Below are 26,413 nucleotides of genomic sequence, written 5' to 3' on the forward strand. Positions count from 1 at the left end.
CTTGACCTCACTACAGTGAGAGATTAGGAGGTACATGAGGGTGTTTCATACTAAGCTGGAAAAGCCCTTATAAACGCTCACAAACTCGTTTCGCTTGGTCTAGTGACTTTGAGCATTCTAACCTTGATTAAAAGTGAAAAACATCAACATAAAGCAGTACAGAAGAGCAGCATGCATGGAAGGAATGCACTGGCTACTAAGCACTCCACAAATAGCGTAAATACTGCTGGATATTTGATGCAGAACACTTTCCTTCCTCCCCCATCTATCTTCTCTATATCTCCTTAGATTCATTTCTCCTCCCACGATGATTTATTTTTCTCATCTCACTTCACGTCCATCCTTATTGTGGAGCTTTAAAGTTTCTCCAAGTGGTCCTATCAGTTTCTCAATAAGGTAAGCATTGCCTGGACGGACTGGATGCAGCAACATTCTGTACAAGCCACTTGGACAGTAGTCTGACTGCAAGGCAAAATCACAGGTTTATATTAATGTGCTTGATTTAATACACAATATTAAACAAGAACCTGTACGGCACTCCATAAACAGAAAACATATGTTGGTGATATATTATGGTGATCTTTTCTGTGATAATCTACTGTTGGAATTTTTTGAAGGAAATCCCACTGTTACAACATTGTAAGAGTTTTCTGCCGCAGGAAAATCTTTAGGTTGAAGAGATTTGCTGTTCCAAAAGCAAGTCGATACCCCCTTGAATTTCTGTGTTATGTTAATTTCCTTTAGGCTCACCACAGGTTATGCAACAGTACAGGAAAGCTATTGCAAAGTAAAGAGGATGTAGACTGTACCAGAGTACATTATGGTGTGCATGGCTCTCTATTTTACAAGTAGAATAAAAGCTATTTCTTAGAGATGTCCCAAATACATGAAAACGGACAGCACATTTGCTCTAATAAGTAAGTGTACTTGGTGGTTCTCAAACTGAAGTCCTGGATGGCCGATGTATTCCAAGGTCAAGTGTTCTTACTCATCAATTACACCTAATTCAACATGTTAATTACGTACATCAGAGCAAAGGAAACCACCAAACCATTCTGAGGTCTCTTTGGTCTAAGTGGAATGTGACATTTTCTTATTTGGTCTGAATGGGAAAATGGAGACGACACACTGAGCTTTCAGGTAAACAGACTCACTGTTTACAACATGAATTTCAAGTCTTTTTCCTAATGTGATCTCTCATTTACAACATTCATAAAGGATTCGATTTTCCTCTTCAACACTTTCTGCACTGGGTATATAAATAGAAATTATAGGCAATATCCCCTTTCTAAGAACCATAAGTAACTGGAATGATTAACATAAACAGTTTTGTTTAAGGCAGGAACACACCCAGTACAATGCCCCCCCGACACACACACACACACAACTAGGGTCAATCTACCTACTGGCGTGTTTTTGTGAGGTGGGAGGAAACCGAAGAGCCTAGAGGAAACCCACATGCACAGAAACGCCACACAGACGGTAACCCAACCTCAGGATCGAACCAAGTATTCTGGAGCTGTGAAGGGACGATACTACCTGCTGCGCCACCAGGCCATTCCCTTTTAATTTAGTTTTACCTATAATTCTAGCACATTACCCTGCTGTAAGGTGTGGCAGCATTCAGTTTTGAGGAAATTTGGGTGGACCTGAGCAGTAAAGATGCTTAATCAATGCACTCTGGTATACCAGCTTACTCGCTATTTGCTAAGCTTTTAAAAACTGATGTTACAATGCATCATGGAGTTGATTTCGAGCCAACATGTTTTGCCCATGTCTGTTTTTTTTAGTCTCAGAATGGCTGCTGCTGCACTGACATCAACACTTTTAAGCTCCTCATGTTGCCCTGACTCTGTTATCTCATCTCTTGGCGTATTGTGTATGAATATGTGATTAAGGCAGATCAGTGTAATCAATCTACAGGAAGTAACTAAACTCTGAGTACTGAGAAATATTTTCAGGCAGTTCAGTCTCCCACCGTTTCATTCCTCTAAAGATAGAAGAAAAGCTTTTTACAGAAGAGCAAGAACACAATGCACAATATTCAGGTAATTATTCAAAGTCAGTTCATTCTTTTTGTTTTTTAACTGGAAATAAATACCTCCAAGTAGAAGCAATAGAGCTGCCTTGATTTAAAACAGCCCTGTATAAAACACCAGGATCTCCTTGTTCACTGTCAAGTCTGAACCTGAGGCATGGTGATCATTAAACACAAATTTATTATAACAACTAAAGAATGAGTTCACTGTGTAGACTGATGTAAATCCAATGTAATGTTCATTTGACATTTAAATGAGCACTCTATGGAAGCTTGCTTAGAGAATTCTGAAAGCTTTGCTAACATCGTCAAATGATAGAGAGCATTCACGGACAGATATTTGTCCACTAGCAAAACACTGCATCTAACAGGAAAGCACACCTGTTTCTGATTAAAGAGTAAAATATTACTGCAATATTTATGAGGCTCTGAGCTTCAAAAACCCTAAACATGTGAAGATGAGCAGATGTGTAGCTGACAGCAGATACACTTAAACAAGTAGCCTATATAAAATTAGTACTTACCCTTAAGCACATATCCATGCATGTGTGTACGCATGCATGTTTGTTAAGCTATTACATATTGTATTCCACTCGCGTGTTTATCTGATTATTGTATTCAGCATGACACATAAAATCAATAGTGATTCTTTGTCTCACAGATACACATGTGTCCTCACCATTCTTTCTTTTCTTATGGTACAATGGTGGAGATGGAAAACAGGAACAGTAATGTAAAGTAACTATCTTCACAATGAGGTGCTTTTAGAATCAAATAAATGGCAATAATTTAAAACTACACCAAAATTGTAACAAACTAGCATGTTGACTCCAATTTTTAATTTTATCCATTAATAAGGATGTGCTTGTTAACATTCTAGGGACTGACTAATATAGTAGTTTTGAATATGACGGTCTTCTCACACTCGGATAAACAGCATTAAAACCAATAATGTAATCAATCATTCTAACATGATCCGAATAAGGTACCTGAATAAATCATTTAAATGAAGTTTACTAAGTTTATGAAATTAAATTATGCACTCACTTCCTACATACAGTTATGGTGTGGTTTTACTGTACTATATTACATGTTTAATGCAATTTTTAAGTCGGATGCTTGCACACTACTGTTTGCTGTGTCAAACACTATGATGATTAGCCTACTCACAAAGTGACTCATTAGCGCCCCCTATGCAGGGTCATGCCTTCCATATATCCATTTTCCATACTGCTTATCCAACACAACGTTGCAAGAAGCCTGGAGCCTATCCCAGGGAACTCGGGCACCCTGAATGGGGTGCCAACCAGAGTAACCTTTTCTGATAACGCAGTAGTGTAACGCATTGCATTTTCCATTTATGTAATTTGATTACAGTTACTGATGTCAATAAAATTATGTTACATGCATTACAAATTCATTGTTAAAAAAATAATAAATAAAGCATCCCTGCCAGGGGCATAACCTGGCCTGGGCATTTTTTATTTTTAACCCCGAATAATTCTCCACTTAGAGCAGTTCGTCACTACGTAACTGAACGTCAGTAAAAGATGACAGCGGTGTTGTAATTTTATATCTTCAGTGAACGGAGGCGAGACCAATCAGACAGGGTTTACAGGAAAATACGTGGAAACTCTTGTGTCTTATCCACTGACAGATCTCAATTCTGCCAAACGCTAGCTCACAGTCAGCGTGAAGAAAAATGGATATATGCCGATTTATTTTTTTTAAACCAGTAAAGGGGTTGAAACTGAAACTAACATCCTTTGATGCTGAGCAGGAAAACAAGGCGTGTAAATGTCTATACGAGTTCCAGTTTACATGAACATGATATGAGCAGAGCATAAGGAAAGATAATGTACTTTGCATGGCACTGTAGTAGCTAAACCCATACAGTGAGAGCTTAGTTGTGCCTCCCCTTGGCTAGCAACACCAAACTAGCTTAGAAAAGTTTTATATTTTATCCGTCTGGTAGTTCTACAAACAGTGACAACACCCGAGGCAAGTGACAGATCCAACTTTTTCTGATCATGTCTTACATTGAGGCACACTAAAATAACTGTAAGAACTATGAGTTTCACTTTGTATTGTATTTTTGTAGGTTTTGAAAATAACTTGAAAGTAATTCATAATCCGATTATTTTTCACATGCAGTAATCAGTAATCAAATACAATTTTAAAATGGTAATTAGTAATCTGTAGTGGATTACATTTTTTGGATATTTTGGAAACAACAAATGTTTTTTTGGATCGGGGAGAAAACCGGACTAAAACCCCCCAACCCCATAAGTGCAAGGCAAAAGTGTTAACCACTAACACCCCCCCTAATAGAATAACGGATATGTTATTTTCCTACAGAACATTTAAAGAGAGATTCTCATATCTGCATCAATGTGCCTATAACAATAAGCTTAGGTAACATAAATATTGGGACATTACATTTGCTAATTATATTCAGTTGCTGTCTCCTGACTGCTTGGCTTCTGATCATGTTTTCCTAACGCCTGGGACAACTGCAGCTCCGGTCTTATCCAACAGGTTTATGCGACCACGCGATCATTCACCCCAGCATCAGTGTGAGGTTAGACAACAGCCTTCAGACAAGGTAAGCTCTATGCCAAATCAGCGGTTAATAACCTCTACACAGTGAAGTCATCTGTATTTCTTTGGTTCAAACACATGCCAAGATATATTACACACACTGTCCAGTTGAGATCTAAAATTTCCGGGATGCTTTAGTGGCACATTGCTTAATCTACTCCATAGCAAATGCTGTCCAGCTTTTAGAGGATTGCACAAAACCACGATGAGATCCCTAAAAACAAATTAGTGCAAACTTCTGAGGAAAAATAACTGACTTGGTTTTTATGTTGAACGATAGAAATTTGTTAAGCTACTGATGTCTGTGTGTGCTTATGAAGAGGAAGTTCCTCTTCCTATAGTGCACACAGACATCAGTAGATTCAATTTCTATCTATTCTAATATAAAAACCACTTACATCTGTGTGCACTTGAGAAAAGAAAGGATCCTGTATTAATAATGTTTCACTATAGTTATTCAAATGTAAAATTTTATGTTTTACCCCAGAGAACAAAATGTATTTGATAAAACTGTAACGTGTTCATAAAATAATGTTACTTTAAACGGTCAGAATCAAGACAGGGAGAGTAGAAGAGAGACACAGAGAGAGAGAGACAACAGGAAAACAACTATTAGTTTAGCAGCAGGATGGGAAAACAACTATAACTGAGGGGGTGGTCTTACACATGGGTAGTGTGTGGTTGGGCTTCTGGCAATTGTAGAAATTTAGAGACTAAATTAAGGAAATTAAGTCCACACACACACACACACACACACACACAGTTATTCTGTCACAGCACACACACGCCTACACATACACACGTGATGTAATATGTTGTGAATGGTATATTTTTCCCAGCTGCACAAACATAGCATGTAGATATTGAACACATGACCCATGGAAACAATGACAGTGAAAAAGGAAAACAGTAAGACAAAAGACACACACACATACACACAGGACACTGACAGGCGACTGATAGGGGCAGTGTTGGTCTCTTATCTGCTATTAACACCAGCACAATAAAATGAGTGTTTGAAAACAATTCCCCTTAAGCTTTTATTCACTACATGTATAGTGCACCTGGTTACACTAATAAAAATCTTGCCTGATTCCTCCTGTTTTGAATCTAGTATGATTTAACTGAATAATATTGATCCATGTAATGCTCAGCACTATGGCTACATATCCTAGGCATGTGAATAAAAGGTTCAAATGAGCTAAGAGACACTGTGGCTTGGCTGCGTGAACAGGTCATGCTTCATGCACATTTCCTACTCACCCGAATTGGTATGCTTCAAAATACAAAAGTACCAGCAGGACAAATAGATCTTGTATCGTGTTCATGGCCAAATGAGCAGTATGCAAGCCACTCAAGACCTACATTTCAATTGAACTGCTCTCAAGTGGTACACACCAGACTCATAAACATGTCAAACAGATAATTCATCTTCAATAGGTACTATAGAGGTTGACGATTATTTTGAAAGGTTAATCTTAAATCTCTACAAAAACGGTATCTGAAACAGGTTAATCTACTACTTATTAAAAGTAATAAGTAAATCCAGAGCTTCATTGTCCATCAGGAGAAGGAAATAGAACGGCAACATGTGGTATAGTCAGTTAATGTCTTTTCCTGTACAGGGAATAGCCGAGCTGGCCACTTTATTTGGATTAAAATGGGATCAAAGGGATCCCCGGGTTAGGCTAAATCGCTGTCGGAAACGTTTCATTTGTGCTGAGCGGGTGCAGTTATGCATTACACACTGGCCTGGACAGAAACTGGGAAACTACAGCTGTGACTCCAAAGAAAGAAACTACACCTGTGAGTTAAGGCTACATGTTTTTAAACCATTTCAGTACTGGCCTTTAAAATCCAGTATGATTTTCTGTGCATGAATCATCAGCTTCTTGGAATTCAGTACAACAGGCCAAGGTTTAATCACATGACATCAAGATGTTTTAATACAGTTCATGGCATATTGAAATAAGTGCTGTCTGTAACCATGAGCAACATTTTAGTGAGGACCACATCATAGCTCATATGCACCACCATGCCGAATGGGGACAACCTCAACTGCTAACTTCTAATGTATATGTTAGGTAATGCTTGCATTCCTCCATAAATTGATTCACGGTGTTTACTTTTACCGAATGAAGTATTTTGGATTAGAGTCTCTCTTTCTCACCTCCCTTTCTCTCTTGAAAACATAATGTGCAATTGAGTGTACGGGCAAAATCAGAAAGTGCTGCTCTGGGATCAGTTTGAGAACCATCATCCATGTCTTGGGGGACAGGCTTTTCCATCTATTAGGCTACATTCAGATGTCACACTATTAAGACACTTGTTTTCATATTGAAGTTGAAACAACAGTGTCTTAACAGTGTGTCTTAATAGTGCTTTTTTTTCCTTTTTTTTCCTTTTTTTTCCCCCTCTCTCAAGTCCATGTTTTATATAGTCATTCAATAATGATGCTCAAATTACTGGTTCATTGCGCTGATTCTGGTCTTGTGGAATAGGGAAGATATTTTTTGGTATAGGGAGAACATATCAGATTATATCTGCTGCTTATGAAGAACAAATGTGATGGCGCGCGCGCGCGCGCGCACACACACACACACACGCACACACGCACACACGCACGCACACACACACGCACACACACACACACACACACACACGCACACGCACGCACACACACACGCACACACTATATAAGCGAAGTGGACTAATTATAAAAGTTTGTCATAGAAAAACAAAACCAGAACCATCAGTATTTTAGCAACAGTGCGCAAGAACTTCACTTCATCACTGGCGGGGAGAAAGTTCTCGGTCTAAGTGCATTTTGTATTTTAACTGAGCAGGAATGTAAAGTGTGTATGTACTCACCGCGGCGGATGCAGAAAGTCTCCTTGCTTCTTGGTTAAAAACTCTGCGCGGTCTCTGTGAAGCTGCACGCTGCTGTTTGGAGTTAACACGCTGTCACGGATCGTGACGTAACACCCCACGAGGGTTTTTATTGGCTGTGAGAAGAGGACGCACAAAAAGAGGCGGTCCTTAACGCGGCGGTCCGAAATCTGAATGGCTGCGTCTAAAACCTCATACTATAATGGTTAGTATAATAGTATGCAAAATAAAAAAATAAAAAAATAAATAAATGACAAACCAACAACAAAAAGGTCTGTCAGCTACGGCATGTCTGCCTATTGGTTTCTTTTTTTTCACAGCTTTATAGCTACACTATACTAATATATATATATATATATATATATATATATATATATATATATATATATATATATAAAACACTACATTTTAGTGTTTTCCCTTCTCTAACTCAAGAGCTGCTAAATAGCCGATTAGTTGAATCAGGTGTATTAGGAGCACACTGCTAAAAAAAAAAAAAAAAAAAAAACACAATAGAAGCCCTCATATAATCTGCAAGGGTTTTAGTGGTTATAATGGGAATTGTATTGGTTTTAATGGAAACTGTAACGGTCCCTGTGTGTCTCTACCGGTAATTTGTTCCTTTCTATTGGTGGCCTGTTATGCCTAGTGGATACCATTAAGGACCAATAATGGTAATGGTTTTAATTCTTAAAAGCTGATGATTTGTAATGGCATTTGTAGTGGAAACCGTTAGAATTTCTATGATGGTTTCCAGTGGGTTTTTTTTCCTGCAGGGAAGAAACCAGAACAGGAGTCCTCCAGGACCAGGATTGGGAACTTGTTGTCTAATACATTGATCTGAGGCTACATCAGCCATTATTTTCAGCCACTAAACATTAATATTCATATAACATCTGTCTGGATATAAATCATGGAACACATGTAGGCTACTAGCTACCACTAATGACCTTGATGAAAAATCCAGCTCAATCTGACCAGCTACTAACTGTCAAAACATGGCCCGAGCTGGTTAATTTGGTAGACCCCTGTTACCAGCTGGTAAGTTCAAAACCATTAACCATTTCTGAATTACTGCTACATCATAGACAAGTTGTAAGAAAACACAGCAGTGAGGCAAATAGAAAATCACAAACATGTATTGATCCATTTAGTGAAGTAATAAGGAAGAAAATAACTTTTCACAGGCCATGTAAATAGTTGGTCAGACCAAACTGGATTTTTCAGCAAGGGGAAATAAATGCACATCCCACTCAAGCAGCAACTTTAAGCAGCATGCATGCATTGTTCCACACCAGTTATATGTAAAAACAAATGCTAATGCTAATGAGCTGGAGATGTTTGCAAGTCCAATCCAAACACATTTCATGCTTTGAACCATAGATAGTACCATAGATTTGAACCATAGGTTTTGTGTGTATGTACAGTTGGAAATACCTTATCTATATCGACCAAGCTTCTTTAACTACAATCATCAATTTGAAAAACCATTTGGAAAGACTGAGATCAAGAAATACTTTTATATGCTTTTGGATTAGCTTTGTAGCCAGAGAAACAGAAGGAACGAGTACTAGACTGGCTATAACATGTGGAATGATTATTGCATGTGTGTTTTTGGTCAGAAGTATGTATGTTGATTATTATTATTATTATTATTATTATTATTATTATTATTATTATTATTATAACATTATCTCCTAATTTAGCAGCAATAATACTAATGTTACTGCCTATTTCTGTGCTGTTTCATTCACAAGACTTGGGTGTTACAAATGAGAATGAATTGCATATCAATCAGTAAACATGGCCTTCACTAAGTTGATTCAAGTGGTAGAGCTCAGCTAAAACATAAAACCATGCACCCTGTGTAAGTCCCTGGTTCCATAGTTCACCTACTGTAGGCTATCTGTCCTGGGACGAAGCCAACTGCACCACAAACTACAAGGGAAAACGATCCTCCAATGTCTATACATTTGCTATAAATTTAAAAGAAGCCACATCTTGATCTGGAATGTACAAAACTGAAACCTTCTACCTTGATGGTCATTTAAAAAGAAGGAAAGAAAGAAAGAAAGAAAGAAAGAAAGAAGGAAAGAAAGAAAGAAAGAAAGAAAGAAAGAAAGAACAAAAAAAGAAAGAAATGGCACATTTTTCTGATGGCCTTCTTCTCTTAAAGTAATGATCTAGACATGCCACCTAGAGGCTCACATGTGCAATGGAAGACAACAAGTACAATACTGTGGCTGCAAAAATAGAAATGTGCATCATCTATTATGTTACCCTGTGTTTAAGTGCAAAAGAATGTCGCAACTGATCTCATAAAATTGTCTTATATACAAATAAAATAAAATAAAAACTCCACTATACACAGGATTATCTATGAGGACAGACCTCTTTCTGCATGACTATAGTAGACTCACTGAGAGTCAGATAAATCCCACAGGAAAAGTCTAAGTAAACAGCCTGTGGGAATGCTGCTTCAAAACAAACACCAAACACAACAAGATAGTTGGATGACTTGGGTGGTGGATGGCGGAGAAATATTATATAATGATCATATGAATGTATTCAATATCCAACGGATTTATGTAATTATTCTCGATATCACATGTAATAAGCAATAATTAAAATTACTTTTGGATCATCATACAGATATTTCACAGATTTTGTATTCAGAGATTTATTTCTGTAGTCTATCCCATATACTGGATACCTTGGCCCCCCTGAAAACAAGTACAGTCTCATTTGTTCATTGTTCTGCATGGTATACTTCTGAGCATCGAAAGCAAAAAGCTCTGGGCCGTCATTTGGAATGGTTGTCTAAAAAAAACTGGACTTACTATACATAAACAGATGTACTCTGATCATCTGATATCTTATAAGAATGCACTCAATGCTACCAAATCATCCTACTATGCTAACATTATTAGTTCTGGACAAAGTAATACACGGACCTTATTCTAAAGTGTCAAAAACTTCTTAAGCCTCCAGAAAATACTTCTCCTCATTTCAACACCACCAGTTAATGTTCTGCCTTTCTGAAATTCTGTAGCTCTAAAATCACTAACAATCATCAACAACTGGCCTCTTCTACTTCTGTGACGAGCTATTCCCCCTCGTGGAATACAGTGAAACTGCTGCCCTCCACCACTCTCTCGGCCTTCAAACCTTCATCAGTTGAGCATGTCATGGAACTCATTACCAAGTCCAAGTCATGTACATGCTCACTGGATCCCCTTCTTACAAACCTGCTTAAAGCCTGCCTTCCCTCAGTTTCCCCTATTATCACGTCTATAATTAACTCTTCACTGTCGACTGCCACTGTTCCCTCCTCGTTAAAGACTGATTCCATTACCCCAATTCTGAAAAAAAAAAAATAGTGCAGATCCTCATGATTTTAATAATTTCCAGCCCATTTTTAACGTTCCTTTTATTGCAAAAAATCTTGAACAGAAAATTCTCAGCTCCAGGCTCACCTGCAGAACAATAATCTTTACAAGCCATTTCAGTCTGGTTTACATCCCAAACACAGCATGGAAACAGCCCTTGTTAAAATCACTAATGACCTCCTTTGTGCTGCTGACTTTGGCCTTCTAACCATCCTCATGCTTCTTGACCTCAGTGCCGCCTTCGATACCATCTCCCATTCACTATTATTGGAGCGCCGGTCTGACATTGGGGTCAACAGCACTGCACTTCTCTGGTTTTCATCCTACCTGAACGACAGAAAACAGTTTGTTCAGGTCAAGAATGTCCGGTCTGAATCGGCCTTGGTTAGTCAGGGTGTCCCACAAGGATCGGTGCTGGTACCACTCCTCTTTATCATCTACATTTTACCCTTTGGACATATTCTCCGCCATCATGGAGTGCATTTTCACAGTTAAGCCGATGAGCCAGCCCCAGCACCCCCCCTACTTACTACCTGTCTTCAGGACAAAAACTCTTGGATGGCTAATAATTTCTTAAAACTCAATGGCAATAAAAATGAGTTTCTTCTGATTGGCTCTAAGTCCACACTCTCCAAAACTCCACCTTTCACTATTACCATTGACGACAGCACTTTTATCATTTCCTCTCATACAAAGCCTTGGTGTCATATTTGACATTTCTCTCTCTTTTGGTCCTTACATCAATAATATCTCACATACTGCCTTCTTCCACCTTTGCAATATTGCTAGACTCTGCCCTTCCCTCTCATATCACAGCATTCAAGTACTTATTCATGCTCTGGTAACATCCTGTATTGACTACTGTAATGCCATCCTTTTTGGCGTATCTGCTACACTTCTCCACTGGCTCCAAATTATTCAAAACTCAGCTGCAAGAATTATTACTCACACAATGTCCACTGACCATATCACACCCTTCCTTATACAGCTCCACTGGCTTCCTGTCCAACAACGAGTTCACTATAAAATTCTACTGCTCACATTCAAAGCTATTCATAATCGGGCTCCCTCCTACCTCTCAGACCTTCTTCATCCTTATACCTCTGCTTGTTCCCTACGATCCTCCTCAGCTTCTCTACTCACTGTCCCAGCATTTAAACTCAGCACTATGGGTGCCAGAGCTTTCAGTTGCTCTGTACCAAAGGTCTGGAGCTCACTCCCACTGCATATTCATCAGCTGGACTCTATTTCATAGTTCAAATCCCAGATTAAAACACATCTGTTCAAATGAGCTTACTCATTATAATGGTAATTATAACTCCTCTATATCATTGCTTCATCTAGTTTTTATTTTGTATATCAATTTTATCTATGTTGTTCTTATTGTATGTTGTCTTTCTGTAAGGTGTCCTTGAGTGTTATGAAAGGTGCCAACAAATAAAATGTATTATTATTATTATTATTATTATTATTATTATTATTATTGTAGTCTGTCACACCGAACATGTTTTGAAATCTGACATTTCTTTGTTGCATGTAGACATTAAAGGTCGTGCAAAGTCAGCAGTGATATGACATCACAAATAAGTTATTTTTTTCTCTGCACAGCGTGCGAAACACAATTTTGTCCCGACATGCAAACAGAACTTGGGGAATGTCGACTTGACTAACAGTATTTTCAATCATGCAAACAGGAAAGCAATGAGGCATTGATAAGAATTTAGCCTCCAGGTAACCTGATACTCTCTGGCTCCAATTTTACTATACAGGACTGGAAGTGAAATTACATTCCAATGACGCTTTAAGATATCTATATCCTTTTAGGTGTTGTTAGGGCTGGGGAAGAGTGCTGGGGCTAGTAGGACTTCTGCAGGATAGTTTTTCACTTTCATACCTTGACTCTAGAGTCGATTAAGACAAATGCAGGCACCTTTATTTACTGGATGATTACAGCAGCAAGGCCATGCTACGTTATTTGGAACATAATTGTTTAAGTTAATTGTCCTATAGTCTTACTGCTTCTTCCCTTCTGCAATGTACTGCAATTCATGTATGTTATTCATGTAGAGTTTTCAGGCCTATAGGGGAAAAATGCCATTCTGAATGGCCAAGTGAGTACATGGCTAATTTTGAGAACAAAATATTTATTGCTTTGTGGACCTGAGGATTTTAGAGTGTTTTGAAATTCCTACTACTATAAAATGACCATAATAAATTCCAGGAACTGTAAGTGATTGTTTATGAAGTGTCAATTGCAATCCTTTCACAAAACTCACTAAAACAGGAAGAAGAAAAAAACATGATGTAACTTAAGCATAGTGGAATGCTTAGTGCAATAAAATCTCTAAATTAGCCTTAAGGGACACTACACTTCGATTCCTGTTAATCTTACCACATACACATAGGAAGTTTGCCAGCTCACACATTGTCTTCCAACTAACAGGTTTATTAGTGGAAAACAATTAAAAATTGCCTATACTATGAGTGCTTTCTGTTTAATCATTGGCATTAAATTGTCATTCGATTGTCCAGTTTTGTATTTGAACAGCCATTTCCGTCTATCAGAGAGCTATTGCTCACCATGGCTGATAAAGTGGATCAAAGTGCTATTATTAGTGGGAAATTGAAGCCAGTGTCTAAGAGGGTCTAATCCTCTGCTGAGAAACAAATGGATGATAGGCTGTTCAGGCATGAGCTTCTGGAGACATACACCAGACGTTTGCACAATAGAACTGATCACATCCCATATGAGTTAGATTCACACCTCAAAGTCTAGCTAAAGAGAAATGTATGTCTATCTATGTTTCGTTCCTCCTACAGAGAGGGTTTATCAAAAATCCTTTCCAACTAAGCAATGACCATTTTCATACAGTGGATATTGCTCTGAGAATAATCTTACCTTCAGAAAGTTTGAATTTAGATGATCTTTAGACATCAGACTAACAACTGATTGCTAGCATTTAGCAATTTATACCTATCAGAGATGAAAATGTAAACTCAAGGTCTGGGAATCGGAAGAATGTTAAAGATATTTGACAAACTTGACAGGAGATGCAAAATTCAGTTTGGCTATTCTTTGTCAAGACTGTTTTTGAAGACTTGCTATACCACAGCGCTGTTGAATTCGCAAATCTGATTGGTTGACACACCAAACGTATTGATTAGTACTGATCAATAGTGTCAGCTGTAATTCAAATGACAGCTTTATATTTATGGACTCTATTCTAATATTTTAATATGTTATCATTTCTAAAATAACATCTCATTTACGTGGACTTCTAACAGTCTGAGGAAAAACTGCTCCCTTAAGTTTTCTGCCACGAGAAAGTCGAAGGACAGAGGGTTTTTACTTTTTCTCCGTAACAAACTTCTGTCTTATTATCTTAGATAAAGTGAGGGAATGATTGTTTATAGCTGGTATAGCTTAAGTGATAACAGGAACTAACTTGTGTTGCTGATGTTCCACAAATAAATCTAATTATAAATTGTTTTAAAAAAAAAGAAAAGAAATAACTAAAGTATGGCATGTCATTCTTTAATAAATCCAAATATAATATGTAATAATATGTAACTGTTGGGCAATTGCTTATTGTTCTGCTGTTATAAGACAGTAATCACCTTCAGTGTGGTAATGGCTCACATCATCATCATCATCATCATCATCATCATCACCACCACCACCACTTTGTTTAGTGTTTTACTATAACAGCCCACCTAATTGTGTTTTACTCTTTACATATTTATTACAACTGGCTGAAGGTTCATATTTATCTAAGCTTTTTTTTTGTATGTTAAAAACTGTGGGAAATAATCATCATTAATCAAGATAGACTTATAGTCCAACTAGCTCATCATTGGGAGGTATATACAAACGCACACACACACACACACACACACACACACACACACACACACACACACACACACACACACACAGACACACACACACACACACACACACACACACACAGACACACAGACACACACACACACACACACACACACACACACACACACACACACACACTGTATCCCTATATCTCTTAGTTCAATGTCTGGTATGATTTCTTATTTCTTAATCTTTCTTAAGAATTCTTGATTTCTTCTTGACGGTTCGTGCACCTGGCACAGGGCTGGCATGGCTCTCTACTTTTGGCTGTTAAATTACTAAACCATATGTTGTGTGTTCGAGGGGGCCTGCGAGTCAGAGAGAGGAAGCTGGCATTGTGCCTGCTCAAAGTGCCATGGCTGACTAACAATACACCTTCTGGTCAAAAACTCCACACACACACACACACACACACACACACACACACACACACACACACACACACACACACACACACACACACAGAAAACACTTGCGTGCGTTGGTGCTCATGGTAACAGCATGGCAGGCATTTTACTGAGTAAGCACATATGGTTTTAATATTTTACTGATTACAAACAATTCAAAACTAGTATGGGTTTGTGAATGAAACGCTGATTGACAAAAATGTTAACAAAAGATGTGAAAATGTTTTTCACAATCATCACAATCACATGTGTACAGTCTGCTCTGTGAAAATGAAAGAGAGTAGACCTGTGTGAGTACTGTAGGTATTTTGGTAAAGGAGATGATCACAGTTGCTATCTAGGATGAAGTGCTCACAGCCGCCACGCAGGGACAGACTGAAACCAGCTATAGTCCTGACTACCAAGTAGTGGATTTTTTTTTTACTGTGAGAACATCATGATTTTACATTCTACATTACTTAAAGATAAAAAAAAAGATATCACAGATTGCACATTTTATAAGACAGTGAACATTCAGGGGATTATATCTATTATATCCAGTCTATTCACAAAATTCTAAAATAGCATGAACACAATGCCAGTTACACTACCAAGTTTCAACATCAACTATTTCTTCAACATCAACAACACCTCCTTGCACAAAGTAAATAGTTCCTGAGAGCAACCTACAAAATGCAGTGCCTGAACTTCCCCAAGCATTCTTGGAACTACAGTAGGAATTGTGGGCCATTTATGACTAAACTCAACCCTTTTGTTCATGTGTTTAGTGAGAAAGGGTACTACATACAAGCAAATTCCCCTATCCTGTCTGTACAATATGGTTATGAATCATTAATTTTTTGTGACCGTTTTGCAGCATGTGGTCCAGGGGTCTTGTAAAGATGCATAGCAACAAGAATTTCATTAAATACAAGGACATTTTGGCACACAACCTAGTTGCCTCTACTGGGAAGTTATAAATTGGCCCAAGATAAGACTTTCAACAAAATAATGGGCCCAAATGTACATAAAACACAGACATGGTTGCGGTAACAAAGAATATATGTCTTGCAATGGCCGTCACTGTCTTTGGATTTGAACTCTGTTGAAACATGTGGTCTGAATTGAAGAGGGCAGTCCATATGCACAAACCATAGAATATAAAGGAGCTTTAAATGTTCTGCCTGAAGGAGTGTTCAAGCTCTTTCAAGTTTTCCCTAACCTTGTTAGGCATTACAGGAAGATACTCAGTGCAGTTATTTTCCATGGGATTTTTTAAAAATGCTTTTAAGTTGCATGATAGTGTAAAGCGTACATCTTATATATAGCAATTTGCACTAGTTTCTTGTATTGTATAGAACAACAGTATCAGATTGTATATTTGGCACGCTTCTCACACTATGAAATATTTGCAATTTATATAGTCATGTTTACTGTGCTACTACATTGTTCTGTGTTGCGCCATGGTTCTGAATATCTATCCATCTCTCTCTTACTCTCTCTCTCTCTCTCTCTCTCTCTCTCTCTCTTTATATATATATATATATATATATACATACACACACACACACACGCAGTACTGGGAAAAACTCTTAGGCACATGCAAAGAAATGCTGTAGAGCATTCCAAATGCCTTCAAAAATAATTTAATGAAATGTTTCTCCATTTAAAAAATACTATAAAGAGCAGTAAACAGTAATAAATGAAACAAAGGTAATATTTGGTGTGACGGCCCTTTGCTTTAAAAAAAAAAAGTAGTCTCAGGTAGAATTAGTGCAGTTTTATAATAGACTTTGTCTGTCGCACCTACTTCTTATTTTTGCAGCAAAATCCATATCCATCTCTTACATGATATTCTGGTTTCTTTACTGACATACAAACATTTTTCTGTATTTAGGCATTTCATTTTGTGCTGGAAAAATAATGTTTGGGAATCTAAAATGTTTTTTGTACTGGCTTGATAATGTAGAAGTCACACACACACACACACACACACACACACACACACACACACATATATATATATATATATATATATATATATATATATATATATATATATACACACACATATACATATATGTGTGTGTGTGTGTGTGTACTGTACTATGTTTCTGTACTATTTTTCTATGTGTGTGTGTACTGTACTATGTTTCTGTACTATTTTTCAATGTGACATTTTGCCTTTCTGTAATAGCATGTCATTTTCTAGTGTAACCAGGGTTGCGAGAGAGGGGGCGTGGCTGAGAGTAGGATACGTGGGCATTTCATTTGCATATCATGCATATTCATAGATCCTTGCATTCTGTATGAGGGTGTGTAGAGATCCAGCTAGGCTATAATGAATAAATTCTCAAGCATTAAATGTATATAAAATAATTAATTTGCTCCCCAATACTGAGTGTATATATATATATATCTGTGAAAAGTGCTGGATTCGCTAGAGGGCAGTAGACACCGTAATTCCTCAAGCTATGTGTTAATCATTATTCACACAGGTAATTTTGGGATACACTAATTGGACACTCTTGCTGTTATTTAGAGGTATAATTCTCGTAGAACTGGTCATAAAACGTTGCCTTGACAAAACATATTTTAATAATCACACCAGCATGGTGTTGCACCCCCCCCCCCCCCCCCAAAAAAAAAAAAAAAAAAAAAAATTTGCTGGTCTCTCCTATGTGATCAATAACTAGGCTTGGAAGTGGAAGTCAGGATGAAGTGTGTGGCACAGAAGACGAGATCCAGAATCTGTAGCCAATATAGTGTAATCTATAGGGTCCTCACGCTTATGTCTCATTTTGGTGTGTGTTAACGGGCCACGGGTGTCTGGATTCGAGCCAAACACATTGTGGTGTTTTCGTGACATCACCAGCTCTGCGCTGCATCCGCGCGCTCTCTGTCCTCTCCTTTCTTACGATGTTGAGCTGCTTCACTGCTATTGGCTGGTCGTAAGACCATTTCATTGATTAGAAATTCACAATTTGAGGTCGCGGAGGATTTGCTAGACATCTCCTCGGTGTAACCTCGGCTCTTTGTGGGAGCAGAGCTGAGGAGGCAGAAGGAGGCAGGCTCGGAAACAATAGAGCTGAGGAGCTGCTGCGCTTTGTGCGTCCTCATTAGCGCTGTCCGGAGCGCGCGCACATCCAGCACGCAAAGATGCGGGGATTTTAACGCACGCAGACACCGCTACTTACCGGATTCCCTTCACCTTCCGTTTGAGTTGTCACAGGACCAAAGGGGGTAGATATGAATTCTGCCGAAGCAGCCGAGGAAGGACCAAACGACTCAGACACGGACGCCTTCTTCAAAACAGGTAGGGCTGAAAGAATATCCGCGACATGGGGTTGTGTTTCAATTGATTTGATTTTGAAGGGGAGAAACAAAGAACCCATATCTAGAAGAAAACAACAACAACAACAACAACAACAACAAAGCATTGACAGAAATATAATAGGCTATGAGATGTAGCCTAAGTGTAAACGCAGCCCCTGGTGATGCAAACGCAGTCTGATGTTAGTGCGCAAATCATTTCACTCAAACAACTCAGTGTGTTTAATGTAAATTTGAGCCAAAGTAGCGGCCACAACTGCAGAAAGATTCACGAGTGTGCGAGTCAATAGTAATAGTACTATTCCCAGTATTAAGCAGCAGACACCATGCCTTTGTTTGACAGCTGCACTTCTTCCTGTCACTGAATTCTGAAGATTAGAATGGTCACTTCAAGCTCACACACACACACACACACACACACACACACACACACACACACACACACACACTACTTTGATGTTATAGATGATGTACAAGAAACAGCAATGGTTGAAAGATGAAATTATGAACTCATTGGAGACTCCAGATTTGGAACCAGTTTAATACACTTTAACTGTAATGCACCATTGGAAATAGGGATCTTCACTGGAAGATTCATTTGATAAGGAATGCTTATTTGGTTCCTAAAGTTCTTTGGTTGTACTATCTGGAAGGGAGATTCAAAATAGTTCCTTTTAAGGGTTTTAAATGTCTTTACACATTAAAAATACAGACTTCTGAATATATCTTCCTTTATTTTATTAATAATTGCATCTTACATCTGTACATTACATTAGGAATTATATATATATATATATATATATATATATATATATATATATATATATATATATATATATATAAATCATGTATTTATTTTTCACACCAAATTGTTGAGGCCCCGAGCGCGCCCCCTGGTGGCCCCCGCGGCCCCCACTTTGAAAACCACTGGTGTAGTGGATGCCCCCACCATCACTGAAATAGCATGCATTGATAAAATGCTACATACAATAACTGCACTCTTAGGAAAAAAAAAATTTTTTCAAGGGTTCTTTGGATAGGTCTCGGATAAAAAAAAAAAAGGTTTTTGAACAATTTCTAAGAGGAAAGCTTTCTCTGGTAAGGTTACACAACACATTTAAGTGTTTTTATACAACCTGAAGACAACACCAACAAACCTTTATGGTCCTAGATTCCAAGATATTTAATACTACTCACCAGAATGCAGATACAATATCCAATTCACACTCAAAAAAACAGTGGTCAGATCTAGAATCCTTAAAGGTTATCTGGTTGTCTTCCAGGGGATCCCTTAAAAGTTCTGTGTACAACCCTATCAGCGAATGCTCCAATTTCTTAAGTATACTGAAGGCTGAATATGAATATACTGTAAATAGCTGGTGTTGCTTCATGCTGCACAAATACACACCACCTAAAATGAGAAACATGAGACTAATACTGGGGGGTGGCTTAGTGGTTAGGGCATTTGCCTCACACCTCCAGGGTTGGCGGCTTGATTCCCACCACAGCCCTGTGTGTGTGGAATGTTTGCATGTTCTCCCCGTGCTTCAGGGGTTTCCTCCTGGTACCCATTTTTCCTCCCCCAGTCCAAAGACATGTACTGTAGGCTGTATGGCATGTCCAAAAAGTGTCTGTAGTGTATGAATGAGTGTGTGAACGTGTGTGTGATTGTGCTCTGCGATAGATTGGCACCCCGTCCAGGGTGTCCCCATGCTCCCTGGGATAGGCTCCAGGTTCCCCATGACCCAGTAAGGATAAGCGGTACAGAAAATGGATGGATGGATGGAGACTAATACTGCGGCTTAAATGCCAGCATCCGGTGGCCATCTACACGCAGCTGCGTAATGCTTTTGTGCCATTCCTCTGTACTGTATCCCTGAATGAATGTACGAGTTCTGTTTTAATGCTGAAAGGTTTTTCTCTTTTCTTGTGGTACCTTAATGTAAGCCAGGTTATTTCATATGTTAGAGTACAACCATCTGAAAGCTGAATTGGTGGGAGTAAAATGCAGGCTTAAGCAAGTGTTGTGGTGATGTGGCCACATTTCGAGCACTTTCCGTAGTTACGCTAAGGAAATCTTGCTCATTTAGAGTTAAGGAGACCTGAACCGCAGTCACTGTGAACAATCTAGGTTTGCCCAACACAAAGCTCTAGAAATATAATCGAGAATATAGAAAGACATCAGAGCTGAATCTTGATTCGTTCAGTCTGGATGTGGAGCGTAGTGGACCACAGTGCCGCATTTTGGGCGAAAGCTAAGATGATTTACAGATGGTGTAGGGGTCTGAGAGCATTATCAGAGATGAGAGAGTGTTTTTGCTGTGGTTCATTCAAAGCATATAAGGACATCTGTCTCAGGCAGCACTGGGAGATCAGTTATCAGTGTCTGTATTAATACGTCATGGCAGCCTCTGCCCCGGGGGATACCAAAAGATGTGGAGAGGGATGAAGAGAGGGATGGATTGGGCCAGGATACAAACAAAGACAACGATGGATAGACAGAAACAGATAATGAGATCTAGAGTGAGACCAACACAGTTTGAATGGAAGGCCCTCCCTACTATACCTTTTCTAAAAGCAGTGGGTGTTTGCCCTCAGAGAGAAAGGCATTATGTGGCTGAGTAAGCAGTAATCCATTCACAAACTGCTGTCTGAAAGAGCTGAAGTGGTTTTATGTCCTCAGCCATACGGCACTCTCTCTCTTCAAGTGTATTCACTGCTTACAGACGGATTAACCCCGAGCCAAACTCAAACTCATACATGGACAAAGACTTCAGGCTAGCCAAGGCTTTTAGTGCAAGTTTACAGCCCTCATCCTATTAAGAGAGATGAAAACATTCACCCCTCCCTCAGTTGTTCTCATCATGTGTTCATCTGGATCATCTGGAATGATTCAGGCATTCTGGCTATTAGGAAAGCAGCAATTTGGCCTACAGTTTTAATGAGGCGAGCTACACCCAACTGAACAGCAGATCTGTCTTCAGGTAATACAGCAGCAGACTGGCACTGTACAACCCTCCAGTCAATACCTGTATGGATTTAGCCATTTTGTCAACAACAATTGCCTCCCTGGGAGCATGACAGACTACAGCTGGCTCCAGTTCTGCTCGTCCTCTCAAAAGCTACTCTACACGGCACGAGGAGGGTTTTCTGTATTGATTAGCTAATCACTCAGTGAGCTGGGATGGAGGCCAAGGCATTGAATGAGGTCATACCGAATTCATCCCAAGAGGTACAGGTTAGTGATGTGACTTGGCTACTCTAATCAATTTTATCTAAATGGTGGGGTTATTAAGATATTTAAAAGGGCACTCTGACCAAAATTATTTTAATACAATACATTTCTTGTAAACATGCCTACTTACCTCTTACAGGGAGATTTCCCATGTGTACATTGCAAACACCCCCTCATCATGATGCATGCTATGTTCAAAAGACTACGACTGAGAGCGGATATACTGTATGTGGACAGGCACTTCCCTTATTTATTTATTTTTATTTTTTAAAAACTCTAATTCTGTACAAGGTCAGATATTAGCGATACAGCTCTCAGTGTAGGTTTATTTTTTATAAGTAACAATTTTGCTACTTCATGAGTTCACAAGTTTTGTTGTTTTGAATCTCTGCTCCTTCGCATGCAATCCACAATGCAAACACGACTAGGACAATAAAGTCAAACGGTATTTACATATAAACTGGAATCACAGTGATTTTTATACATAGTTTGACTTATTTTTGTGTGTAAGAGCTGTCATGCAGACAATCTGTGCTCTACATAATAAGGCCATAGCTATTTCTTATTGATACTGTGATAAATTATGCCTCAGTACACTTCTCTGAGATATTATGTATAAATACGAGATATTTATAACAATCAACATGAGACATTTATAATAATTACCTATTAGCAGCAGTGAATTTAAATGTTACAATATCGTACACGTGAACACAGGGAGAACATGTGGAACGCCACTAAGACAGTAACAAAAGTAAATCCAATGCAGCATTTTTGTAGACATTAAATAAAAAATATGATTATAATAATTATACTTAAATATTTGTTGTGACCTAAAACCTAAATGTTGTGATACATGTTGTGTATCTTAGTATATAAGTATCAAAATATCATAATATGGTGATTTTTTTGGTCATATTGCCCACCCCTATCTTTTTATACACATGTAAAAAAAAAATGTCTTTTAACTTTTCTGAAACAGATTCCCTAAAGGTTATTTGGATGGGTAATTGTTCAGAGTTTTAAAGATCTGGAAAAAAAAATAGAAACCCTGTATTGTTCTGCATAGAACTTTCAAGTGGCCTTCCAGAACAACCTAACCATAGAACTATTTAAGGTGCTGTATTGTTTTTATGTATTTATTTATTTATTTATTGTAAAATATACAATAATCCCCATAGAAAATTGTTCCCAGTACCTTGGACCAAAGTGTGTGGATGTGTGGGGTCATTTGTGTATTAGTGTTCTGGATGATTATACGATATATGGTAGGTGATTACATTATCAATTCATATTAGCAAGTCAGTCAGTGGGCTGTTAGCCATTTGATATCCATGTGTGACTCTGGCAAGATACACATTTCATTACATTATACAAATGCATATTTATCAAAGTTAGAACCAAAAATATAATCATTTAACCTCCCTAGGGTCATTTATATATTTAATGAAATCCAATATGAGGAAACATGTTTACGTCTACGTTACATTTGAACAAGACTAAGAATAATTTGAGATGTAATTTAAACTGACCCATGCTGTGTACAGTGTAATATTGAAGACGGTTTCAGCGGGCTCACTGGATTCGCTGATTGCCTTGAATAGTCGGTAGGCTTTGTTGCGACAGACGCTGGCCCTCCAGCAGTTTGTGTGTGTGTGTGTGTGTGTGTGTGTGTGTGTGTGTGTGTGTGTGCGTGCATGTGTGCACGTGTGTTTTCCCTCCTCCACTCCCTATGTCATTCTTTGCCTCACACATACATTCTAGCATGGAGAGAACAATAGGGTGAATCCGGCCAGTGTCAGTCAGGACAATGAACACACCCATAGTTTGGCTTCATTCTGTGTGTATGTGTGTGTGTGTGTGTGTGTGTGTGTGTGTGTGTGTGTGTGTGTGTGTGTGTGACTCTCTCTCTCTCTCTTTTACAAACACATGTTTGTAGCAGCAGATGGCTAATTGGCCAATGTAAGCCACATGGGTAATAAAGAGCGTAAGAGGAGATTTGACCGGATTATTGAGTCATGATCTGATGTTAAGGGAGACATCAGTAGAAGGAGAGAAAAAGAAAGGGTATCCCCTTAATTTTAAGGAACCTAGCAGTTTCTGTATTCACAAGGCAGAAACATATGCATCTACCGGGTTAGTGCGGAGAAACAGTTAGGATTGCTGGCTAATAGGGTCAGATCTTATTAGCTGATGCTTTGAATGAAGCTTTTAGGTGGATTGGAAGAAAGATTCTCAAGAGGGCTCAGGGCGGGCAGCTGTGTCTCTGCTCATAAAGACACTCTGGCTTTACATTTGTAAAGCTAGGTGTTTGTAATGCAGAGAAATTGTCTGACATTTTCTGGTTATGTTTTGAGGAATCTGCATTCTCAAATTTGGTTCTTTGACAGTAAAGGAAACTTTATAGATAGCAACCAGTGTCTATTAGGTAGAAAGCTGGTAAAAGTATCTAGTGTGTCTTGTAAAATTAGAACTGTACTTGTTTAGCTTTTGAAAATTAATATATTTCTAGTCATACAACAAGAACTTAAAACTAATTTGTAGCCTACCATTGATTGTCCCGGTCGGGTCGTAGTGGATCTGGAAGCCTTACCCATGAATACTGATCACCCTGAAAGAGATGCCAGTTCATCACAGGGCACAAACTCATTTTCACCTAGGGGCAATTTAGTGTAGCCAGTCTACCTACTGGCATGTTTTTGGAGGTGGGAGGAAACCTGAGAACCCAGAGGAAACCCAAACATTCAGGAGGAAAACATGCACAGAAACTCCACAGAGGCAGTAACTCGAGCTCAGGATGGAACCAGGGACCCTGCAGCCCTAATCTATTATTGTATCTAGCAAAATAATGACTTTCATAGATTGAATTAAATGATACATGTTTATATTTGAAGTTGAAGTTATATTGAAAACTAAGGATCTCCTTTGATTTCATTATTGATCTGTGGTTCTGCTTTTGCTACAGTGGCTGATGTGAGCTGTGAGAATGCAATGCAATGTTTTGCTCTTTCTAAGAGCGTGGATAGGTTGAAGATGAGTCTGCTGATTGATGACTTGACGGAGCATGAACGTTGACTGGGAATCATGTTTAATGGAGTTGGAGTTCTAATACTGCATAATGGCAAAGACAATGCTAAATTATTAACAACATTTTGGCAAGCTAAGTACTTCAAATTTGAAATGTAGCAGTTAATGAAATGGATGGCAGAGCCTGAAAGCTAATACTTTCTTGCTTAAGCATCTCTTCTTTACCTAAGACAAAACTGTTAGGTGTTTCCTTTTCATGGCATGAAACTGATTGCAGTCTGTGCATCTCCAGTGTGCTGCATAGTACAATTAAGAGTTAAGTTTTAATGTCTGTTGGTTTTATTTATTTATTTATTTGTTTGTTTTTTACGATTTATCTGCTGTATACAGTCAGGTGTGAAAATATTATTCATTTGAACATAGAGATAAAAAGACATCTATTGATTATCACTGATTTATGTTTTGCTGACTGCAGGGGCAAAAAGCTAAAGGTGAAGAATCAGTTGTTTTTTTCTTACATTTGGCTCTTCTATACTATAGGGTGTCCCAAAAGGGGATATTACCACCTTTTTTTTTTTTTTTTTGCAGAATATATATATATATATATATATATATATATATATATATATATATATATATATATATATATATATATGCAGTTGCAATCAAAATTATTCAACCCCCTTTGCAAATCAAGTTTATTATAAAAATGTACAGACTTTCAGCTGTTTTCAATGAACAAATCAAATAAAAGAAATGTAAATAGTTCAACACAACAAATTCTACAAGTGGTTCCCCCAAATTTAACTGAAAATGCAACTTATAATGACTTCTCCAGTCTAAAAATTACTCAACCCTTTCATGGCAAGCATCTTTTGGGCTTAGTAGAGCATACTTTTGCTGTTATGACCTGCCGAAAACGAGAGGCATAGCCAGACACCAGCTTCTGGCAGCGTTCCTGTTGAATCTTAGCCCATTCCTCATGAGCAATGGCCTCCAGTTCAGTAATATTTTTGGTTTTGCCTGCTGCAACCGCTCTCTTCAAATCCCACCAGAGATTTCCTATGGGGTTCAAGTCAGGTGACTGTGATGGCCCTGTAGAATCTTCCAGGACGACTTCTGCAACCAAGCCTTGGTGGAATTTGAAGTATGCTTGGGATCATTGTCCTGTTGGAAGGTCCAATGACGCCCAAGCTTCAGCTTCCTCACAGACGTCATGATGTTTTCTCCTAGGATTTCCTGATACTTCAGTGAATCCATCTTGCTTTCTACATGCTGCAGGTTTCCAGTGACAGAGGATGCAAAGCAGCCCCAGAGCATCACCGACCCTCCACCATGCTTGACTGTGGAAGTGTTCTTTCTTCATTCTTCTTCCTCCAGACATACCGCTGATCCATCGTGCCAAAAAGTTCCAGTTCCCTTTCAAAGGGAACTCAAGATTGCGTGAGCTTCACGTTGTGGGAAGCGCCCTCACGCGTGACCGGTATCTGAAGCTTGTGTAAAATCATGCCTATTTATAGGCCTGCCGTAATCAGGTGAGGTGGCAATTAAGCAGGTCATGTGATATAAAAATGGCACCTGTGAACCACGCTGTCAGCCTTATTATCTTCAACGAGACTGTAGTTT

At 38.5% G+C, this 26,413-nt stretch overlaps 2 protein-coding genes across 3 annotated transcripts in view; one reads left to right on the forward strand and one right to left on the reverse strand.

The window, feature by feature from the left end:
* The window catches only part of mylka (myosin, light chain kinase a), a 59,604-nt gene extending 51,948 nt beyond the window's left edge, over nt 1-7,656 (reverse strand). For both annotated transcript variants that reach the window (XM_017469572.3, XM_017469571.3), the window contains exon 1: nt 7,511-7,656. The gene's annotated coding sequence lies outside the window, so the exon portion shown is untranslated. The remainder of the gene's footprint in view (nt 1-7,510) is intronic.
* Nucleotides 7,657-18,089: 10,433 nt separating this feature from the next.
* The window catches only part of kalrna (kalirin RhoGEF kinase a), a 180,075-nt gene continuing 171,751 nt past the window's right edge, over nt 18,090-26,413 (forward strand). Inside the window, exon 1 of the mRNA XM_047155984.2 lies at nt 18,090-18,508. Coding sequence (XP_047011940.2) covers nt 18,442-18,508 — 67 coding nt within the window. The 5' untranslated portion in view covers nt 18,090-18,441. The remainder of the gene's footprint in view (nt 18,509-26,413) is intronic.

Source organism: Ictalurus punctatus, chromosome 6 (assembly GCF_001660625.3).
Source record: "Ictalurus punctatus breed USDA103 chromosome 6, Coco_2.0, whole genome shotgun sequence".
NCBI lineage: Eukaryota > Metazoa > Chordata > Actinopteri > Siluriformes > Ictaluridae > Ictalurus > Ictalurus punctatus.